This window comes from Schistocerca cancellata, chromosome 4, assembly GCF_023864275.1.
Source record: "Schistocerca cancellata isolate TAMUIC-IGC-003103 chromosome 4, iqSchCanc2.1, whole genome shotgun sequence".
NCBI classification, from domain to species: Eukaryota; Metazoa; Arthropoda; class Insecta; order Orthoptera; family Acrididae; genus Schistocerca; species Schistocerca cancellata.
The window spans coordinates 129,054,476-129,073,261 of record NC_064629.1 but is presented as its reverse complement, the minus strand read 5'-3'; the positions used below and the strand labels follow the sequence as shown (position 1 = coordinate 129,073,261).

At 42.4% G+C, this 18,786-nt stretch overlaps 1 protein-coding gene across 3 annotated transcripts in view; it reads right to left on the bottom strand.

Moving 5' to 3' along the window:
- Nucleotides 1–18,786, bottom strand: part of LOC126183567 (trafficking protein particle complex subunit 10) — a 150,322-nt gene that overhangs the window by 20,338 nt on the left and 111,198 nt on the right. For all 3 annotated transcript variants that reach the window (XM_049925645.1, XM_049925646.1, XM_049925647.1), the window contains one exon: nt 15,972–16,154. In XM_049925645.1, coding sequence (XP_049781602.1) covers nt 15,972–16,154 — 183 coding nt within the window. The remainder of the gene's footprint in view (nt 1–15,971; nt 16,155–18,786) is intronic.

Below are 18,786 nucleotides of genomic sequence, written 5' to 3'. Positions count from 1 at the left end.
AGGAGTGATGAAAGGGTGCAATTTCTTTTCATAGCATAAACCCTTTGGTTGTAATCCGTGGCATCCTCACAGCACAGCTGTACGTTGACGATATTCTACAGTCTGTTTTGTTGCCCTTCATGGCAAGCCATACTGGACTTACATTTCAGCAAGATAATTTGCACCCTCACACGACGAGAGTTTCTACTGCTTGTCTTTGTGCTTGCCAAACCCCACCTTGGTCAGCAAGGTCACCAGATCTCGGCCCAGTTGACAATGTTCGGAGCATTATGGGGAGGGTCCTCCAGCCAGCTCGGGATTTTGACAATCTAAATAACCAGATGGTGCACTTATTTTGTCTTAAGAGTGTATCTGTATTTTTTTAGAATAATCCACTGCCTGAATTTCAGGCTTTGGGCATATTTTATCCTTATTTTATTACCATTGTTTCTTAATGTTTCTTGTGGCAGTCAAATTTATTGTTTACAACTGATTTATTTTTTTTGTTCAACTGTGTGTTTGTAATAAAATTGTGTCACCTAAAAATATATTTGCACACCCACAATCACAGCCACTTCCACTCCACAGCCCACTGCTGCTGCAAAAATGCATAACAGTTGTTCATAAAAGGAAAAAGATGACTGACATAAAGGTAATTTAAAGACTATTAGCATTTACAACATACAGTGACAGGAAAATATCACAATACCAAGAAGAAGTTGTGCAACATACATGGTGACAATTACTGAACTTCATGAAATAAAATCATCGTAACTTCTGAACGGTTTGTGTTAGGATGTTCAAACTGTACAGCTGGCCACAGGGCATGACAGCAATTAGTATGTTGGTTTAGCGATGAAGCCCACATTCGTGTGGATGGGTTCATCAATAAGCAAAACTGGGGCATTTGAGGGAATGAGAATCTGCATTTTGCGATCAAGAATCCTCTTCACCCTCAACAGGTGACTGTCTGGTGTGCAATATCCAGTCATAGAATAATCTGTGGGATATTCCTTGATGGCACGCTGAATACCAAATGGTATGTGAAGGTTTTGGACAATGATTTCATTCGCATTATCCAAAGTGACTGATTTTGGCAAGATTTGGTTCATGCAAGACAGAGCTCGACCCCATCAAATCAGGAGAGTGATGTCCTGGAGGAGCACTTTGGAGACCGTGTTCTGGATCTGGGGTACCCAGTGGCCACTGGCATGGGCCTCGATTGGCCGCCATATTCTCTGGATCTGAACACACGCAACTCATTTTTGTGGGGCTATATTTTAAGACAAGGTGTACAGCAATAATCCCAAAATCACTGATGAGATGAAAACAAGCATTCAGGTTATTGACAGCAACCATGTTCCGAAACTTCAGTGAGTCATGCAGAATTTTGCTATTTGTCTGCGCCACATCGACAACAATGACGGCAGGCATGTTAAAGACGTCATAACCTAAATCGGAATATCTGTATTGACATTTACTTGTTCAATAAAGTGTGTGCACGCTGTAGTTTGTAACTAATTTCGTCCCCCCCCCCCCCCAATCATACTGTTAAATCATTGTCACCTTCTAAATGAAAGTTGGTAGGCATGTTTCTACATCTGAAAGATCAAGTCTATTCAAATATCGTGCCAGTTGCATAAGAGTGGCACTAGTAGTGCCACTATGAGAATACAAATCAGGTTTGATTTAAATATACACTTAATGGTTGTGTGCATTAGTTATCTTTTACATTGAATGAGGTGAGCTGATGTTAAGTCAAGAATGCCTTTAAGGTGACAAGAAACACCTTTATCAAGACCTCACTGAGTTTGAATGAGTTTGTGCAACAGGTCTTCCAAGAAGGACCTCGATGTTCCTTGTGCGATATTGCGTAAAAACTTTGCAGGAATGTAGCCAAGGTACATGATTAGTGGCAGCAGTGGCCACAAGAATGTAGAGTTGCAAGAAGACTGGGCTCTGGATGGCCACGTGGCTCTACCGAGAAGGAAAACCATCATACTTGGCATATGGCTCTGGCTGCATCATATTGCATCTGCGGCAGCAATTTGAGCAGTAGTTGACACCAAAGTGACACAAAACTGTTACAAATCTGTTACTTCAAGAACAGCTCAGAGCCAGATGCCCTATAGCATGCATTCCACCAATGCCAGTGAGATCAGTTGTGTCAAGCTAGAGCTCACTGGAAGGCAAGGTGGAGTCTTTTGTGTTTTCTGATGAACAATGGTTCTGCCTCAGTGCCAGTGATGGTGTTGGTTACAATGAGGCCACCTGAGGGCCTGCAACCAACCCATCTGCATGCTAGACACACTGGACCTACACCTGAAGTTACTGTCTGGGGTGGGATTTTGTACAACAGCAGGAGCACTTCTGTGGCTATCCCACTCACCCTGACTGCAAATTTGTATGCCAGTCTGGTAAATTGACCTGCTGTGCTGACATTCATGAACAGCATTCCAGGGGGTGTTTTTGAACATGATAATGCTTGACCACATACCACTGTTGTAATCCAATATGCTCTACAGAGTGTCAACATGTTGGCTTGGCCTGCTCTATCATCAGATCCGTCTCCAATCAAGCACATATGGGGCATCATTGGAGTGTCATCCACAACCAGTATGAACTGTCCCTGTATCGACTGACCAAGTGGAACAGGCATGGAACTCCATCACAAGCTGACATCTGGCACCTGTGCAATACAATGCATGCATATTTGCATGCTTGCCTTCAACATTCTGGTAGTTACAATGGTTATTAATTTATCAGCGTTTTAAATTTGGAATGACTTATTTTGTGCTTACATTAACCTGTGATCTTTCAGTGTTAATCATATATATGTTACCTAGACAAACGTATTTCTGAAATTTTATTACTCTACATTATTTGTTGGTGTTGCAATTTTTTTTTCCATCAGTGTTATAAACTATCTAGTGGGTAACACTGAAAGCTCCACTAGGATTTTCACAGGCAATGGTGTTGTCTACAGGAAGGGTGTGAAGCCTGCAGCAAAATGTATGGTCACCTACTGGGATTAATGTTTTGTACAGAGAATGGCAGCCAACTATGAACGTAAGTACATGGTCTTTTTGTGTATAAATTGCCAAAGAGACATTGCTGTTCAATTACACTACTGGTTATAAACTACTGGAAACAGGAACTACCATAAAAAGTCTAGCATTAACAATATGAAGTGACCCAAAATGGAATAAACTGTAGAAAAAGCAGATGCCAGGCTGAGATTCACTGGGAACATCTTAAGCAAATGTAACAATAGAAACCCCGGGCAGGAATCAGCACTCTGGCCCAAGGTGCCGGAGTTGGCCGTCAATTGTGCATCAAGTGTGCCTGTTTGTGTGTATGAATGGTGTGTGTTTCTCTGGCTGCAGCTGAAAGCTTTATGTAAGTGTCTTAATTGTGCCGGTTTGCAACTTAACTTGTCTTCTTTGCAATACACTAAAAAATGGCTAACAAAACCTTATTTTCTATTCTTCAGTATTGCTCATCAATCTGCAATCCTTACCAGGTTGGATTAATGGAAGACAGAAAAGATGTAACAAACATTGGCACATTTCATAAAAGGATTGATCAGTAAGAGCAAAAGTGTTATGCGAATGCTCAACAATCTGTAGTGACAGTCTCTCTACAAGAGGGATGTTGTTTATAACAGAGAGGTTTAGTGTTGAAAATAGGGCACAGCCTCTGGCCATAATACATCATAAATTTAACAGCTATAAATATAATGGCTGCTGTTCCAATTAACAGCTATGCAAACCTGGGGTGAGAGCACTGTGCATCTGTTAGCACACCATAACAACATGCCAGATGGTGGGTCCATATCACAGATATGAGTGCAATCTCACAAGAATCATCATCCTGAGGGGATGACATTATTGTGGAGTATATGACATTGGTTTGTGGAAGGCTGGAGCCTATCACATTATTCCATGTCATTGTGACAAGACATAAATCAGACAATCATGGCACCGTCTAAGACTGATGCAGAGAACACCAGCAGCACACTCGAGTAATGCACCTAAACTAGTCGGTGGTTGCAGAGCATAGTTTGTCAGAGAATCACACTGTGGAAAATGAACATATAAGGATTTTAGCGCAGACTTCCAAATACTGGGACAGTGTCGTTAGAGAAACCATCAAAATTCACACCAGGGATAATCTTATCAATCGGTACTGCACACTGCAACTATAATCTCAGCAAGGCTTGGGAAGCAGCACTGGGTCTAATTAAGAGGCTTAGCAAACAGTGATGTGGCAACCCCCTAGACAGAGCAACTACATCAACACTACCAACTTGTCTGATTGTGTTCATTTCATGAGATGTATGTGGGAGGGAGTAATACATTGCCTGACACATCTTCAGCCATATGCTCTCAGAATTTCAACGTGCAATTTTCAACGTCACAATGACACAATCTTTTGACAAGATAACAAAATAATACATGTCACCCATGCCGTCTTGATCTACCTCAATACAGATGGTGTTAGACTGTACTGCCAAACCATCAGCCACTACAACTGATGAACTCTGCCATACAGTTGCAGCAGCATGGAAAGATGTACCTACATACACCATCCAAGCTCAGTTCAATCAGATGACCAACCTGGTTAAAGTCATTGTTGCTGCCATAAGTGGCAGCTCTGAGTATTAAATTTTGCTCTCTCTCTCTCTCTCTCTCTCTCTCTCTCTCTCTCTCTCTCTCTCTCACACACACACACACACACACACACACACACACACTAAAAATCTCTGTTCTTTTTCCTATGGTGTATAAGCACAATAAGTAAAATTTCATTCTTCACTTAAAACTTCCGGGCTGACAGGCCATGGTAAATGTATAAAACTCGACCCTGACGTTTCGTCTCCAACTGCGGGGGACATCCTCTGAGGTAAAGTAGCGAACTGCAAAGAGAACTCGAGGAAGTGCTGATTATATAGGCAGTACAGAGGGCACCACTGTCCATCATGTGGCATCTGCTATGAGACTGTCTCTGGTAATGCTAACATTCTCAATTGAAAGTAATTGATCGTCACACTTGCAGTGCAACGCTGACATCCAAATTTTATCCAGTTTAACACCTTCGTCTTTCCTGTTAAAATTATTAAGGTGTTTATCAATTTTGATAGCCTCTCTATATATGTGCGCATAATAATATGAGATTTTAGATATGACTCATTTCGCTGAATTTTATTTCACGGTTACCTTCCTGGTAAACATGTTCTGCTACGACCAATTTATCCATGTGACCCAGGTGGCAATTCCTCCTATGATCAACAACACCTATCAGCCCTCAAGTTTTAAATGAAGACAATACGAGTCGTGAAAGCCTACATTGTATGATAAAATTTCATTATTTGCTATCCTTCCTACTGTTGCAGTTTTCATGGTCAGCAGTGTGTTTTATACACTCCTACATAACTACTACTGTACAATTTACACGATAGAGGGTTCATCGAATCACTTTGACACTATTTCTCTACCAATCCAGTCTCTAACAGATCTTGGGAAGAATGAACAGTCTTTCCATGGAAGTACTAATTTCTATTATTTTATTACAATGGATATTTCCCCCTATGCTGGTGGGAGTTAACTATATATTTTAACATTCACAGGAGAAAGGTGGTGAAAAAAAATTGTAATAGAAAGGTCGTGCGAAGATCTTACTGCAATGAGTTGTTTTATTGCCACCCCAACTTGCTTATCTCCCCTATCTCACAACAGTACAAAATTTGGACTTCTTTTATGTCCTCCGTGATTCCTACCAGGTAAGGATGTGATATAGTGCAGCAATACTCCAGAAGAGGATGGACAAATTCACTGCATGCAGTCTCTTTCGTACCCATGTTGCATTTGTAAGCATTCTGCCAATAAAGTGGAATCTGTTTCACGTTCCACATGATATCTATGTGGTGCTTCCAATTCAGGTTCTTTGTAATAGTAATCCCCAGGTATTTGGCTGAATCAACTACACTCCTGGAAATTGAAATAAGAACACCGTGAATTCATTGTCCCAGGAAGGGGAAACTTTATTGACACATTCCTGGGGTCAGATACATCACATGATCACACTGACAGAACCACAGGCACATAGACACAGGCAACAGAGCATGCACAATGTCGGCACTAGGACAGTGTATATCCACCTTTCGCAGCAATGCAGGCTGCTATTCTCCCATGGAGACGATCGTAGAGATGCTGGATGTAGTCCTGTGGAACGGCTTGCCATGCCATTTCTACCTGGCGCCTCAGTTGGACCAGCGTTCGTGCTGGACGTGCAGACCGCGTGAGACGACGCTTCATCCAGTCCCAAACATGCTCAATGGGGGACAGATCCGGAGATCTTGCTGGCCAGGGTAGTTGACTTACACCTTCTAGAGCACGTTGGGTGGCACGGGATACATGCGGACGTGCATTGTCCTGTTGGAACAGCAAGTTCCCTTGCCGGTCTAGGAATGGTAGAACGATGGGTTCGATGACGGTTTGGATGTACCGTGCACTATTAAGTGTCCCCTCGACGATCACCAGTGGTGTACGGCCAGTGTAGGAGATCGCTCCCCACACCATGATGCCGGGTGTTGGCCCTGTGTGCCTCGGTTGTATGCAGTCCTGATTGTGGCGCTCACCTGCACGGCACCAAACACGCATACGACCATCATTGACACCAAGGCAGAAGCGACTCTCATCGCTGAAGACGACACGTCTCCATTTGTCCCTCCATTCACGCCTGTCGCGACACCACTGGAGGCGGGCTGCACGATGTTGGGGCGTGAGCGGAAGACGGCCTAACGGTGTGCGGGACCGTAGCCCAGCTTCATGGAGACGGTTGCGAATGGTCCTCGCCGATACCCCAGGAGCAACAGTGTCCCTAATTTGCTGGGAAGTGGCGGTGCGGTCCCCTACGGCACTGCGTAGGATCCTACGGTCTTGGCGTGCATCCGTGCGTCGCTGCGGTCCGGTCCCAGGTCGACGGGCACGTGCACCTTCCGCCGACCACTGGCGACAACATCGATGTACTGTGGAGACCTCACGCCCCACGTGTTGAGCAATTCGGCGGTACGTCCACCCGGCCTCCCGTATGCCCACTATACGCCCTCGCTCAAAGTCCGTCAACTGCACATACGGTTCACGTCCACGCTGTCGCGGCATGCTACCAGTGTTAAAGACTGCGATGGAGCTCCGTATGCCACGGCAAACTGGCTGACACTGACGGCGGCGGTGCACAAATGCTGCGCAGCTAGCGCCATTCGACGGCCAACACCGCGGTTCCTGGTGTGTCCGCTGTGCCGTGCGTGTGATCATTGCTTGTACAGCCCCCTCGCAGTGTCCGGAGCAAGTATGGTGGGTCTGACACACCGGTGTCAATGTGTTCTTTTTTCCATTTCCAGGAGTGTCTATTTAGAATTGTGTGATTCATATGGGAACCAAAATTTAATGGATTCCTTCTAGTACACTACTGGCCATTAAAATTGCTACACCAAGAAGAAATGCAGATGATAAACAGGTATTCATTGGACAAATATATTATACTAGAACTAACGTGTGATTACATTTTCATGCAATTTGGGTGCATAGATCCTGACAAATCAGTACCCTGGGCATTGAGTGAAATGGAGCTTGGATGGCGTGTACAGGTACAGCTGCCCATGCAGCTTCAACATGATACCACAGTTCATCAAGAGTAGTTACTGGCGTACTGTGACGAGCCAGTTGTTCGGCCACCATTGAGCAGACATTTTCAGCTGGTGAGAGATCTGGAGAATGTGCTGGCCAGGGCAGCAGTCGAACATTTTCTGTATTCAGAAAGGCCCGTACAGGACCTGCAACATGCGGTTGTACATTATCCTGCTGAAATGTAGGGTTTCGCAGGGATTGAATGAAGGGTAGAGCCACGGGTTGTAACACATCTGAAATGTAACATCCACTGTTCAAAGTGCCGTCAATGCAAACAAGAGGTGACCGAGACATGTAACTAATGGCAGCCCATATCATCACGCCAGGTGATACGCCAGTATGGCGATGACAAATACACGCTTCCAATGTGTGTTCACCGCAATGTCGCCAAACATGGATGCGACCATCATGATGCTGTAAACAGAACCTGGATTCATCCGAAAAAATGACGTTTTGCCATTTTTGCACTCAGGTTCATCATTGATTACACCATCGCAGGCGCTCCTGTCTGTGATGCAGCGTCAAGGGTAACCGCAGCCATGTCTCCAAGCTGATAGTCCATGCTGCTGCAAACGTCGTCGAACTGTTCGAGCAGATGGTTGTTGTCTTGCAAACGTCCCCATCTGTTGACTCAGGGATTGAGACATGGCTGCACGATACGTTACAGCCATGTGGATAAGATGCCTGTCAACTCGACTGCCAGTGATACGAGGCTGTTGGGATCCAGCACGGCACTCTTTATTACCCTCCTGAACCCACCAATTCCATAGTCTGCTAACAGTCACAGGATCTCGACCAACGCGGGCAGCACTGTCACGATACGATAAACCGCATTCGCGATAGGCTACAATCAGACCTTTATCGAAGTCGGAAACGTGATGTACCATTTCTCCTCCTTACATGAGGCATCGCAACAACGTTTCACCAGGCAAGGCCGGTCAACTGCTGTTTGTGAATGAGAAATCGGTTGGAAAATTTCCTCATGTCAGCACGTTGTAGGTGTCGCCACCAGCGCCAACCTTGTGTGAATGCTCTGAAAAGCTAATCATTTGCACATCACAGTATCTTCTTCCTGTCAAATAAATTTCACGTCTGTAGCACGTCATCTTCATGGTGTAGCAATTTTAATGGCCAGTAGTGTACTTATGTGGTTTGGTGACCTCACACTTTTCATAATTTTGAGTCAATTGCCACTTATCAGAACATACATATACCTTGTCTAAATCATTTTGCAATTGGTTTTGATCATCATCTTACTGAACAGTAAATGTCAGCATCATCTGCAAGCAATCCAAGAAAGCTGTTGAGATAATCACTTATAACATCTGTATGCTTTCTTGGGAAATACCAAGTACCATTTCTGTTTCACTCTACGTCTTTCCATAACTCACTACAAACTGTGACTTTTCTGACATGATACCACAAATCTAGTCCTACAACTGTGATGATACTTGACAGGCACACAATTAGAAGCCTTTTTGAGGAACAATGTCAAAACCTCTCTGGAAATATGGAATTACATTCAAATTCCCTGTCAATAGCACTCACTGATTTGTTTGAATTAATAGAATTGTGTTTCACAAGAATGGTATTTTCTGAATCCATTCTATGTGTCAATATATCTTTTTCTTCGAGGTAATTCATAACGTTCGAACACAGTATGCATTTCAAAATATTACTGCACATTCACGTCAGTGATCTGGACCCATAATTTAGCAGATTGCCATTTCCTTTCTTATGTATTAGTGTGACATGTGCAACTTTCACGTCCTTAGGGACGTGATATTTCATTAACCAAGCAGTTGAATATGACTGCTAAATATGGAGCTATGTATCAGCATATTGTGACAGGTCCATAACTGTTATACAGTATGGGCCAGGAGACTTGCCTTTATGAAGTGATTTAAGCTGCTTCGCAACACCAAGGATATCTACTTATAAGTTGCTCTTGTTGGCAGAGGTTTTCAACTTGAATTCTCGAATATTTACTGTGTTATCTTTGGTGTAGGAAATTTCGAAAACATGTTTAATATCTCCAGTTTAAGTGGCACTTTCATCTGTAACATAACAACTGTCGTCGCACAGTGGATATATTGAGTGGGCCCTGCGGCTGGTGTACTTTACATACAACCAGAATCTCTTTGGCTTTTCTGACTACTTTTGAGACAGAGTTTTGTTGAGGAAACTATTAAAAGCATCTTGCATTTGTTTGTGATAAATTTTAATCCTCTGTAAAGCATGGCAATTTTCAATATTTTTTGTTCTTTTAAATCACACTTTTTTTGTTAATTTTGCAACTTTGTCCTGACCTGTCTCTTATTAATTTACTTGGTATAAATGTCTCAATTGCCTTCAGTACTATTTCTCTGAATTTAAGCCACATCTTGTGCACACTTACATAGTTAGTTTGAAAGGAATGGACACTGCCTCTAAGGAAAGTATGAAGTGACTTCTTACTGGTTTTTTCCTCTCTCCTTTTCTTAAATAGATATATTTTGCATTTATTTTTCATGAATTAGGATGTTACAGTATTCAGTCTCACTATCACAGCCTTGGTATCACTAATCTATACACCCCTCATGATGCTCCCCTATCTGGTCAGGATTATTTGCTGGTAAGAGGTCCAATATGTTATCAAAACAATTTAAACTTTAAATGGGATCCTAAACTAATAGCTCAAAATAATTTTTGGAGAAAGCATTTACTACAATTTCGGATTATGTTTTATGCCTATCACTGACTTTAAAAATGTATTTTCACCAACACTTCGAGGATATATTGAAACCACTACCAACTACAATTGTGTGCGTCAGGTACCTATTTGAAATGTGACTCAAGTTCTCTCTGAACCGTTCAGCAACTTTTCATCCAGTCAGGAGGTCAGACAAGGAACCAATTTATTAATTTATTCTGGTTGTCAATTGTAACTTCTACCAATGCTAATAAACACCAACTATTTACTTAAATTTCACTACAAGACAAACTACTTCTAACTCCAACAAACACACTATCAACAACTGAATTTGATCTGGTGTTTCTGAACACCACTAGGTCCTTGATAAAAACTTCAACTGAACTCTCTTTTGATATCTGTACTGATTTTAGCTTTAGTGCTTTTTGTTAGCACTTGGAGCTCTGGTTCTTTCACCAACATATTTACAATAATTCACTTCTGTCATACCTATGGTTCCTAGATCTACCCTCACCATATGTTTGACCTGCTCCCTTTCGGGCTGAGCCCCTGTTTGTACTTTTCTAAGACCATTTAATCTAATAAACTGTCCAGCCCACTCTAGACATTTCCCACAACCCATGCAGCTGTCTTGTGTGTGTAATGGACACCTAATCTATTAAGCAGATCTTGACACCTCTCCACCCTATTGCTCAACTCAAGGAATCTGCAGCTTACACAGTTGCAGAACAATCTGAGCCTCTGATTCAGACACTTCACTTGGCTCTGTACCAAAGGTCCTCAACTTCAACTGATGCTCTCAACAGTGCTACATATGAAGAGTTTGGCCTTATCTTGCAAGCAAGACTGGCCGTCTTTACCACTTCAGATAGCCGCTGGAAATCAGAGAGAATTTCTTCCAATACAAATCAACAGATGTTATTATAACCAACATAAGCCACTACCTGCAGTTGGCCGCACCCTGTATTCTTCGTAGCATCCTGTAGGACCTGTTACACATCTGGCATGACTCATCCCTGATATGTACACAGAGTACACACTGGATTTCTTCCCCTCCTTGGCAGCACTATCCTTAAGAGGCTCCATCTAACACTGGAGCTCCGAACTACCAATAATCCCACCCTCTGTGAATGTTTGGACTTTGCAGGTCGAGAGGCTTCCACTGAAACAGAGCAACTGACTGCAATTGGCTCAGGATCTTAATCAGCCACAGATCGCACTCGAAATCTGTTTGTCACACAAACTGGGAATGCCCTTCCATTGGTCCCCAGAAAGTCTTTCACCGACTGCCACACCTTAAAAGAAACTCCCACTCTAACACTGATGAGGAGTCAACCTCAATGTGAGCAGTAACTGGGCCAGCCACAGCAGTGGCCTGTTCACAGGACACATGAGATGTGCTAGAAATCCCTTAGACCCCTCGTTCGATGCAACAACCTCAAGCTACATTACCTGGAGCAGGCAGTGAACAGTCACCAACTCAGGTCACATTCAAACACACCATTCACAGTTCCCACCCATCCTGAAGACAGTGGAACTGTCAATGAATATGCAAAAAATTTGTAATTTAAACTACAGAAGCACACAGACAATGCTAAATAAGTAAATCATTTGGGATCAGAAGCTCTTAATATAACGAGCAAACGATCTACTCACCTGGTACTACTCGTACATATGCCGGGATCTGGCTCTGCTAAATCATAATACACTGAAGAGCCAAAGAAACTGGTACACCTGCATAGGGCAGCCACGAGCATGCAGATGTGCCACAACACGACATGGCATGGACTTAACTAATGTCTGAAGTAGTGCTGGAGGGAACTGACACCATGAATCCTGCAGGGTTGTCCATAAATCCGTAGGATTACGAGGGGGTGCAGATCTCTTCTGAACAGCAGACTGCAAGGCATAGCAGATATGCTCAATAATGTTCATATCTGGGGAGTTTGGTGGCCAACAGAAGCGTTTAAACTCAGAAGTGTGTTCCTGGAGCCACTCTGTAGCAGTTCTGGTCGTGTGGGTTGTCTCATTGTCCTGCTGGAATTGCCCAAGTTCATCGGAATGCACAATGGACATGAATGAATGCAGGTGATCAGATATGATGCTTACACATGTGTCTCCTGTCAGAATCGTATCTAGATGTATCAGTGGCCCATATCACTCCAACTGATCACAGCTCACATCATTACAGAGCCTCCACCAACTGAAACAGTCCCCTGCTGACAAACAGGGTCCATGGATTCATGAGGGTATCTCCATACCTGTACATGTCCATTCACTCAATAAAATTTATAACAAGACTCGTCTGACCACGCAATATGTTTCCAGTCATCAACAGTCCAATGTCGGTGTTGACAGTCCCAGGTGAGGCATGAAGCTTTGTGTTGTGCAGTCAACAAGGGTACACGAGTGGGCTTTTGGCTCCGAAAGCCCATACCAATGATGTTTCATTGAATGGTTCACACGCTGACACCTGTTGATGGCCCAGCACTGAAATCTGCAGCAATTAGCATAAGGGTTGCACTTCTGTCACGTTGAATGATTCTGTTCAGTTGTTGTTGGTCCCATTCTTGGAGGATCTTTTTCCGGCCATAGTGATGTCTGAGATTTAACGTTTTACCGGATTCCTGATATTCACAGTACACTCGTGGAATGGTCATATGGGAATATCTCCACTTCATTGCTTCCTCAGAGATGCTGTGTCCCAACACTCATGCGCCGACTATAACACCACGTTTAAACTCACTCAAATCTTGATAACCTGCCGTTGCAGCATCAGTAACCGATTTAACAACTGTGCAAGATACTTGTTGTCTTATATGGGTGTTGCAGACTGCAGTGCCGTATTCTGCCTGTTTACATATCTCTGTATTTGAATACGCATGCCTATACCAGCTTATTTGGTGCTTCAGTGTATAAAGACCACTCACGAATTAGATAGGCCTGTTGTGACTGGCCGACTGTTGCCTACAAAGCAGTATGAGGAGGCATCAATGATCCTGGGACATGCAATCAGCATGTTGCCAATCTCTCCAGCCATTATTGCCAGTAGACGAGTCTGGATGATTCTCTGCTTTTGTATTCAAGCAGATCCTCATTTGGCCTCATGAGGCTGAGTGGGTCCCATTCCAGACCACCCTTCCACCGAAGAAACCTGCGGAGATACCAGTAATCGAACCTGGGTCCTTCGGCACCAAAGGCAGAGACGCTAAGTATTTGCCTGTGCAGGTGGTCTCTAAACTAAATTATAAAAAAGGAGTAGGGAGTTTAAATTATGGACTTGTATAGCCGTCATAGATTCTGGAAGGACATGGGATATGGTACAAGCTGTGACCTATTATGAAAGTAAAAGTCGTTCCAAAACAGGCTCTATCAACAGTCTTTATAGAAAACACTAACATTAAAATAAAACTCGACACACACCACTGCAGCAGTTTACCCGCCTACATGGCCGAGGTCGTTAACGCATGCTTCTGCGGTGCGGTGGCGCTCAACCTGAGGGTAAGCTGGTTTGAACCCTGGAGTTGGAAAAATATTTTCTCTGCCAGTATTTGGCTGACAAGGGGAGGAGAACTGGTAGTGTAAAGTTCCTGATCACCAGACTTTGTGCCAATGTCCTAGTTTAAACACCAAACCTCTCCACAGTGCGTCATGAAGTGAGGGCATGTGTCGTTGACGATGATCCATCTATTAGATGGGGACATTAAGTTTGGTGGCTCTCTTGGTTTAATGAACAAAGTAAGAGCATATGTACTATCAGACCAATTGTGTGATTGGATTGAGGAGTTCCTAGATAACAGGACGCAGTATGATATTCTCAATGGAGAGAAGTCTTCCGAAGTAAGAGTGATTTCAGGTGTGCCGCAGGGGAGTGTCATAGGACCGTTGCTATTCACAATATACATAAATGACCTGGTGGATGACATCGGAAGTTCACTGAGGCTTTTTGCAGATGATGCTGTGGTGTACCGAGAGGTTGTAACAATGGAAAATTGTACTGAAATGCAGGAGGATCTCCAGCGAATTGACGCATGGTGCAGGGAATGGCAATTGAATCTCAATGTAGACAAGTGTAATGTGCTGCGAATATACAGAAAGATAGATCCTTTATCATTGAGCTACAAAATAGCAGGTCAGCAACTGGAAGCAGTTAATACCATAAATTATCTGGGAGTACGCATTAGGAGTGATTTAAAATGGAATGATCATATAATGTTGATCGTCGGTAAAGCAGATGCCAGACTGAGATTCAGTGGAAGAATCCTAAGGAAATGCAATCCGAAAACAAAGGAAGTAGGCTACAGTACGCTTGTTCGCCCACTGCTTGAATACTGCTCAGCAGTGTGGGATCCGTACCAGATAGGGTTGATAGAAGAGATAGAGAAGCTCCAACGGAGAGCAGCGCGCTTCGTTACAGGATCATTTAGTAATCGCGAAAGCGTTACGGAGATGATAGATAAACTCCAGTGGAAGACTCTGCAGGAGAGACGCTCAGTAGCTCGGTTCAGGCTTTTATTGAAGTTTCGAGAACATACCTTCACCGAAGAGTCAAGCAGTATATTGCTCCCTCCTACGTATATCTCACAAAGAGACCATGAGGATAAAATCAGAGAGATTAGAGCCCACACAGAGGCATACCGACAATCCTTCTTTCCACGAACAATACGAGACTGGAAAAGAAGGGAGAACCGATAGAGGTACTGAAGGTACCCTCTGCCACACACCGTCAGGTGGCTTGCGGAGTATGGATGTAGTTGTAGATGTATATGTAGATTTGCGAGAAGTAGGCTATGTATTGGCACTGGGGTTCACCCTCTCCCTTCTCTTCACCACCACCACCACCACCACCACCACCACCCAACACAACACAACCACTACACTTCACTCTACCACTCTACACACACACACACACACACACACACACACGTAGTATTACAAATATTGTAATGGAGCATGTTTCAAATAAAAGACAACCTGCTGCAGCCAATAAAACCTAATCCAGGTACAAAACAAGGTTGTAGACATTCTCCAACAGTATTTTATGTTGATAATGATGATATTCTCAAGGAATGGAGTTTTGAGGTAAGACATGTCATTCACTTCAAGCAAAATGGGTATAACAACAACTTTCTATTTACTGATGATTACATTACTGTTTATGAAAATAAAGATGACTTTAAAAAGGGCATCCACCCCACCCACACATACCTAAAATTCTTTAAGAAAATGGCACTGACTACAATATTCTACGCAAGTGAAATTAAAGCTCCCTCTCAAAATGCTAATTTCAACATGCAAGCAGCTGAAATGAAGTTTCTGCTGAAAGTGAAAGGTTGTACACTCTACACAGACAGAGGAATCAAGACACGAGACAAGGGTGGTGTTCATAAACTAAGTTATAAAATAATACAATAGAAATAAAAATGGAAAAAAACCTTTTGAAGCAAATGGAAGGTGATTGATTACCTAAACAAGTAATGCAATACCATACGACTGAGTAACAGGAAGTGGGGGGATAGAACAAGCAGACATCGAATCTGTGATTAAGATAATGGAAGATACTGAAATATATTGAAATAATTATGTTAAGCAGAAGCTGAATGCTAACTTACCTTGTAATCTTTTATTTCAAAGCTACAAGAATATGGTTTGAATTCTGGACTACTCATTCGTTTCAGTGGATCAATTATGGGGCTATATTTGATTGAAAACTCTGTCTTGATAGGCGGTGTATCATCAGTGTCACCAAGCACTAGCCCCCATAAAAATGAACACTTTAGTCCAGTTTTTATCACCTGAAAGATAAATGGTAACGACTGAACACCAAGTCAAACATTGTAATAACTGTATATAAAGCATTAGTTTTTCAGCCAGCAAGGTTACACTTTCTATGTATCCATAAACATGTCTCAAGAACAAAAGACAGTTACAAGCAATTGAGAATTCACACGTATTTTTGTCTTTCAATCACTGTTTTTATTAACTCTAACTGACTGGCTTCCGGTAGTGTCGGTCATCTTCCAATCATTTCTTAAAATCTTAACAGACCACTATCAGCGAAACTGTGAAGTTTATTTTCTACAAATAAGGATTATGGATCATCATTAAACTTACTTAAAACTAAGGAATTGTAGATCATTTTACACAAGTGGGCCCACATCTTATACCTCGATTGTCATCTATCAGTCAAGAAATACAACCCAAAGCAGAGTAAAATTCTTAGTGAATCTTAGTGCAGATTTCCTAGTATACAAGGCAACCTGTTGTTCGGCTCTGTGGTGCAACGGATATTGTATCTGACTACAGAACAGAGCATTTTAGGGTTGAATCCTGGCATGGTCATAAACTTTTTAAAAGTGTTATACGAAATACGAAAATAGCATTAGGAAGTTATCACTGTAGCTACTGTTATGACAGCGGGTTGTATTATGCATGGCTTTGCATTAATTTTGGTCAGAGAAATAGACAACTGAGAATAAATGCATTTAATCTGCGTACACACAATTTACTCACAATTTGCCTGTTGTGAAGGTATCACCACATGCCCACAACATAACAAGGTGTAGGATGATGAGGTTTTGTATGCGGAAAGTTATAAAGCATTTACACCAACCATGTAACACAAATGTATGGGCTATGATGTCTGACAATGGAAACTAACATCAGTGTCCGAAATAAACTTAGTTTATCTTTATGTATGATGACGAAAATTTATTACAATAAGGATCCTAGTTGGCCAGTACGAAAAAAAAAAAAAAAAAAAAAAAAAAGGGTTGTTTCCACTAAGGTAAAATGTGTGTAGTCACATTAACTAGAGATCATCTTGAAGGTGACATGTGTGAACAGCGATTGGGAATGTAAGCACATGTAAACAGCATGGACAACTAAACAATACCATGTTTCTGATCGACGTGGTGAAGTTTTGTAATTGTGACTCGCTTTTCATAAGAGAGGAATGTTGAGTCATCTACAAATTAAGTTAAAATAGTCCTTTGGTACAGATTTGAACCGCAAACCTATGAATAACTACTTATAAACAATACCAGATAAGGAAAGTTGCTACTCACCATATAGCGGAGATGCTTAGTCGCGATAGGCACAACAAAATACTTTCCTTCTCTGGCATTGTTACATTCCATCCTGGATTTTCCATTGTTTACTTATAAACAATTACAGACCACAGCTCTACCAACTGCACTAGCAAACAATGAATGTAACTTTTCGTATAATGACAGTCAATTGTCTTTATTTTCATTGTGAATTTAGTTTTGTAGAATGATGCTGTCCTTCCTTGCAACAGTGGCAAAGCATATATCGGAGGTGAATTGATGTTAACTTGTGAATGCAAGACTTTTTAATTTAGTTAGGGCACTTGGGCAGTGACTCCGTAGCATTTTGCCAGTACAGTGCAACCACATTTTACGCATTTTCTCATTTTTTGGAACACTCAAAAACAATTTTTCAGGCATTTTTATAGATTTATTTGTACAATGTGGTATTACACATCATTTGTTACCCATTTTCCTAAATGTAAATTCCAAACCAAGATACCACTGTGAATGAGCTTTACAACAATAGGAGCAATGAACCTGCCAGTGATATCATAGGCATCACAACTCAAACGGAGCATTTCAATGGGTTTCAAAATTAATGATGCAAGATGATTTCCAGAAAACAGTCGAATACCCTATTGGTGCCCCCCTCTGGTTACCTGGTCACTTTAAGGACATTGGACACTGTGTGTGTGTGTGTGTGTGTGTGTGTGTGTGTGTGTGTGTGTGTGTGTGTGTGTAGATTTAAGACCCCATTGAGACTGTCACATTCAACCATGTTGAATTCTTTCACAGGGAGAGGAGGACATATGCAAGGTGCCCCCATGCCCTGGAGATGAGCAATTTTTGTTATTTAAATTTTACAAAGAAGCACCTTTTACACCCAACACCTTTTAGCTGATGTGACAACAGTCTACCAGTTCCTGTCAAAAAATACTGAGGGAGGTGGCGCATTGGTTAGAACACTGGACTCTGGGAGAACGATGGTTCAATCCCACGTCCGGCCATATTGATTTAGGTTTTCTGTGATTTCCCTAAATCGCTTCAGGCAAATGCCAGGATGGTTCCTTTCAAAGGGCATGACCGACTTCCTTCCCCATCCTTCCCTAATCCAACGAGACTGATGACCTCGCAGTTTTGTCTCCTCCCCAAATCAACCCAACCCCCTCATGTCAGAATAGGTTGACTCTTAGTCAGCAAGGCCACCTTGCCAATCAAATCACATCATAAGATCACCTAAATTGTGAGACAGAGAGATCTCTGAGTCGTGAGCATAGAAGTTTCTCTTTTCTGTTCCCAGCCACTGCCCAGTGCACATGCTAAATGGCCTAGTTCCTTAATCTTTGCATTTTTCCCCACCCTTCGAGATGGGTTT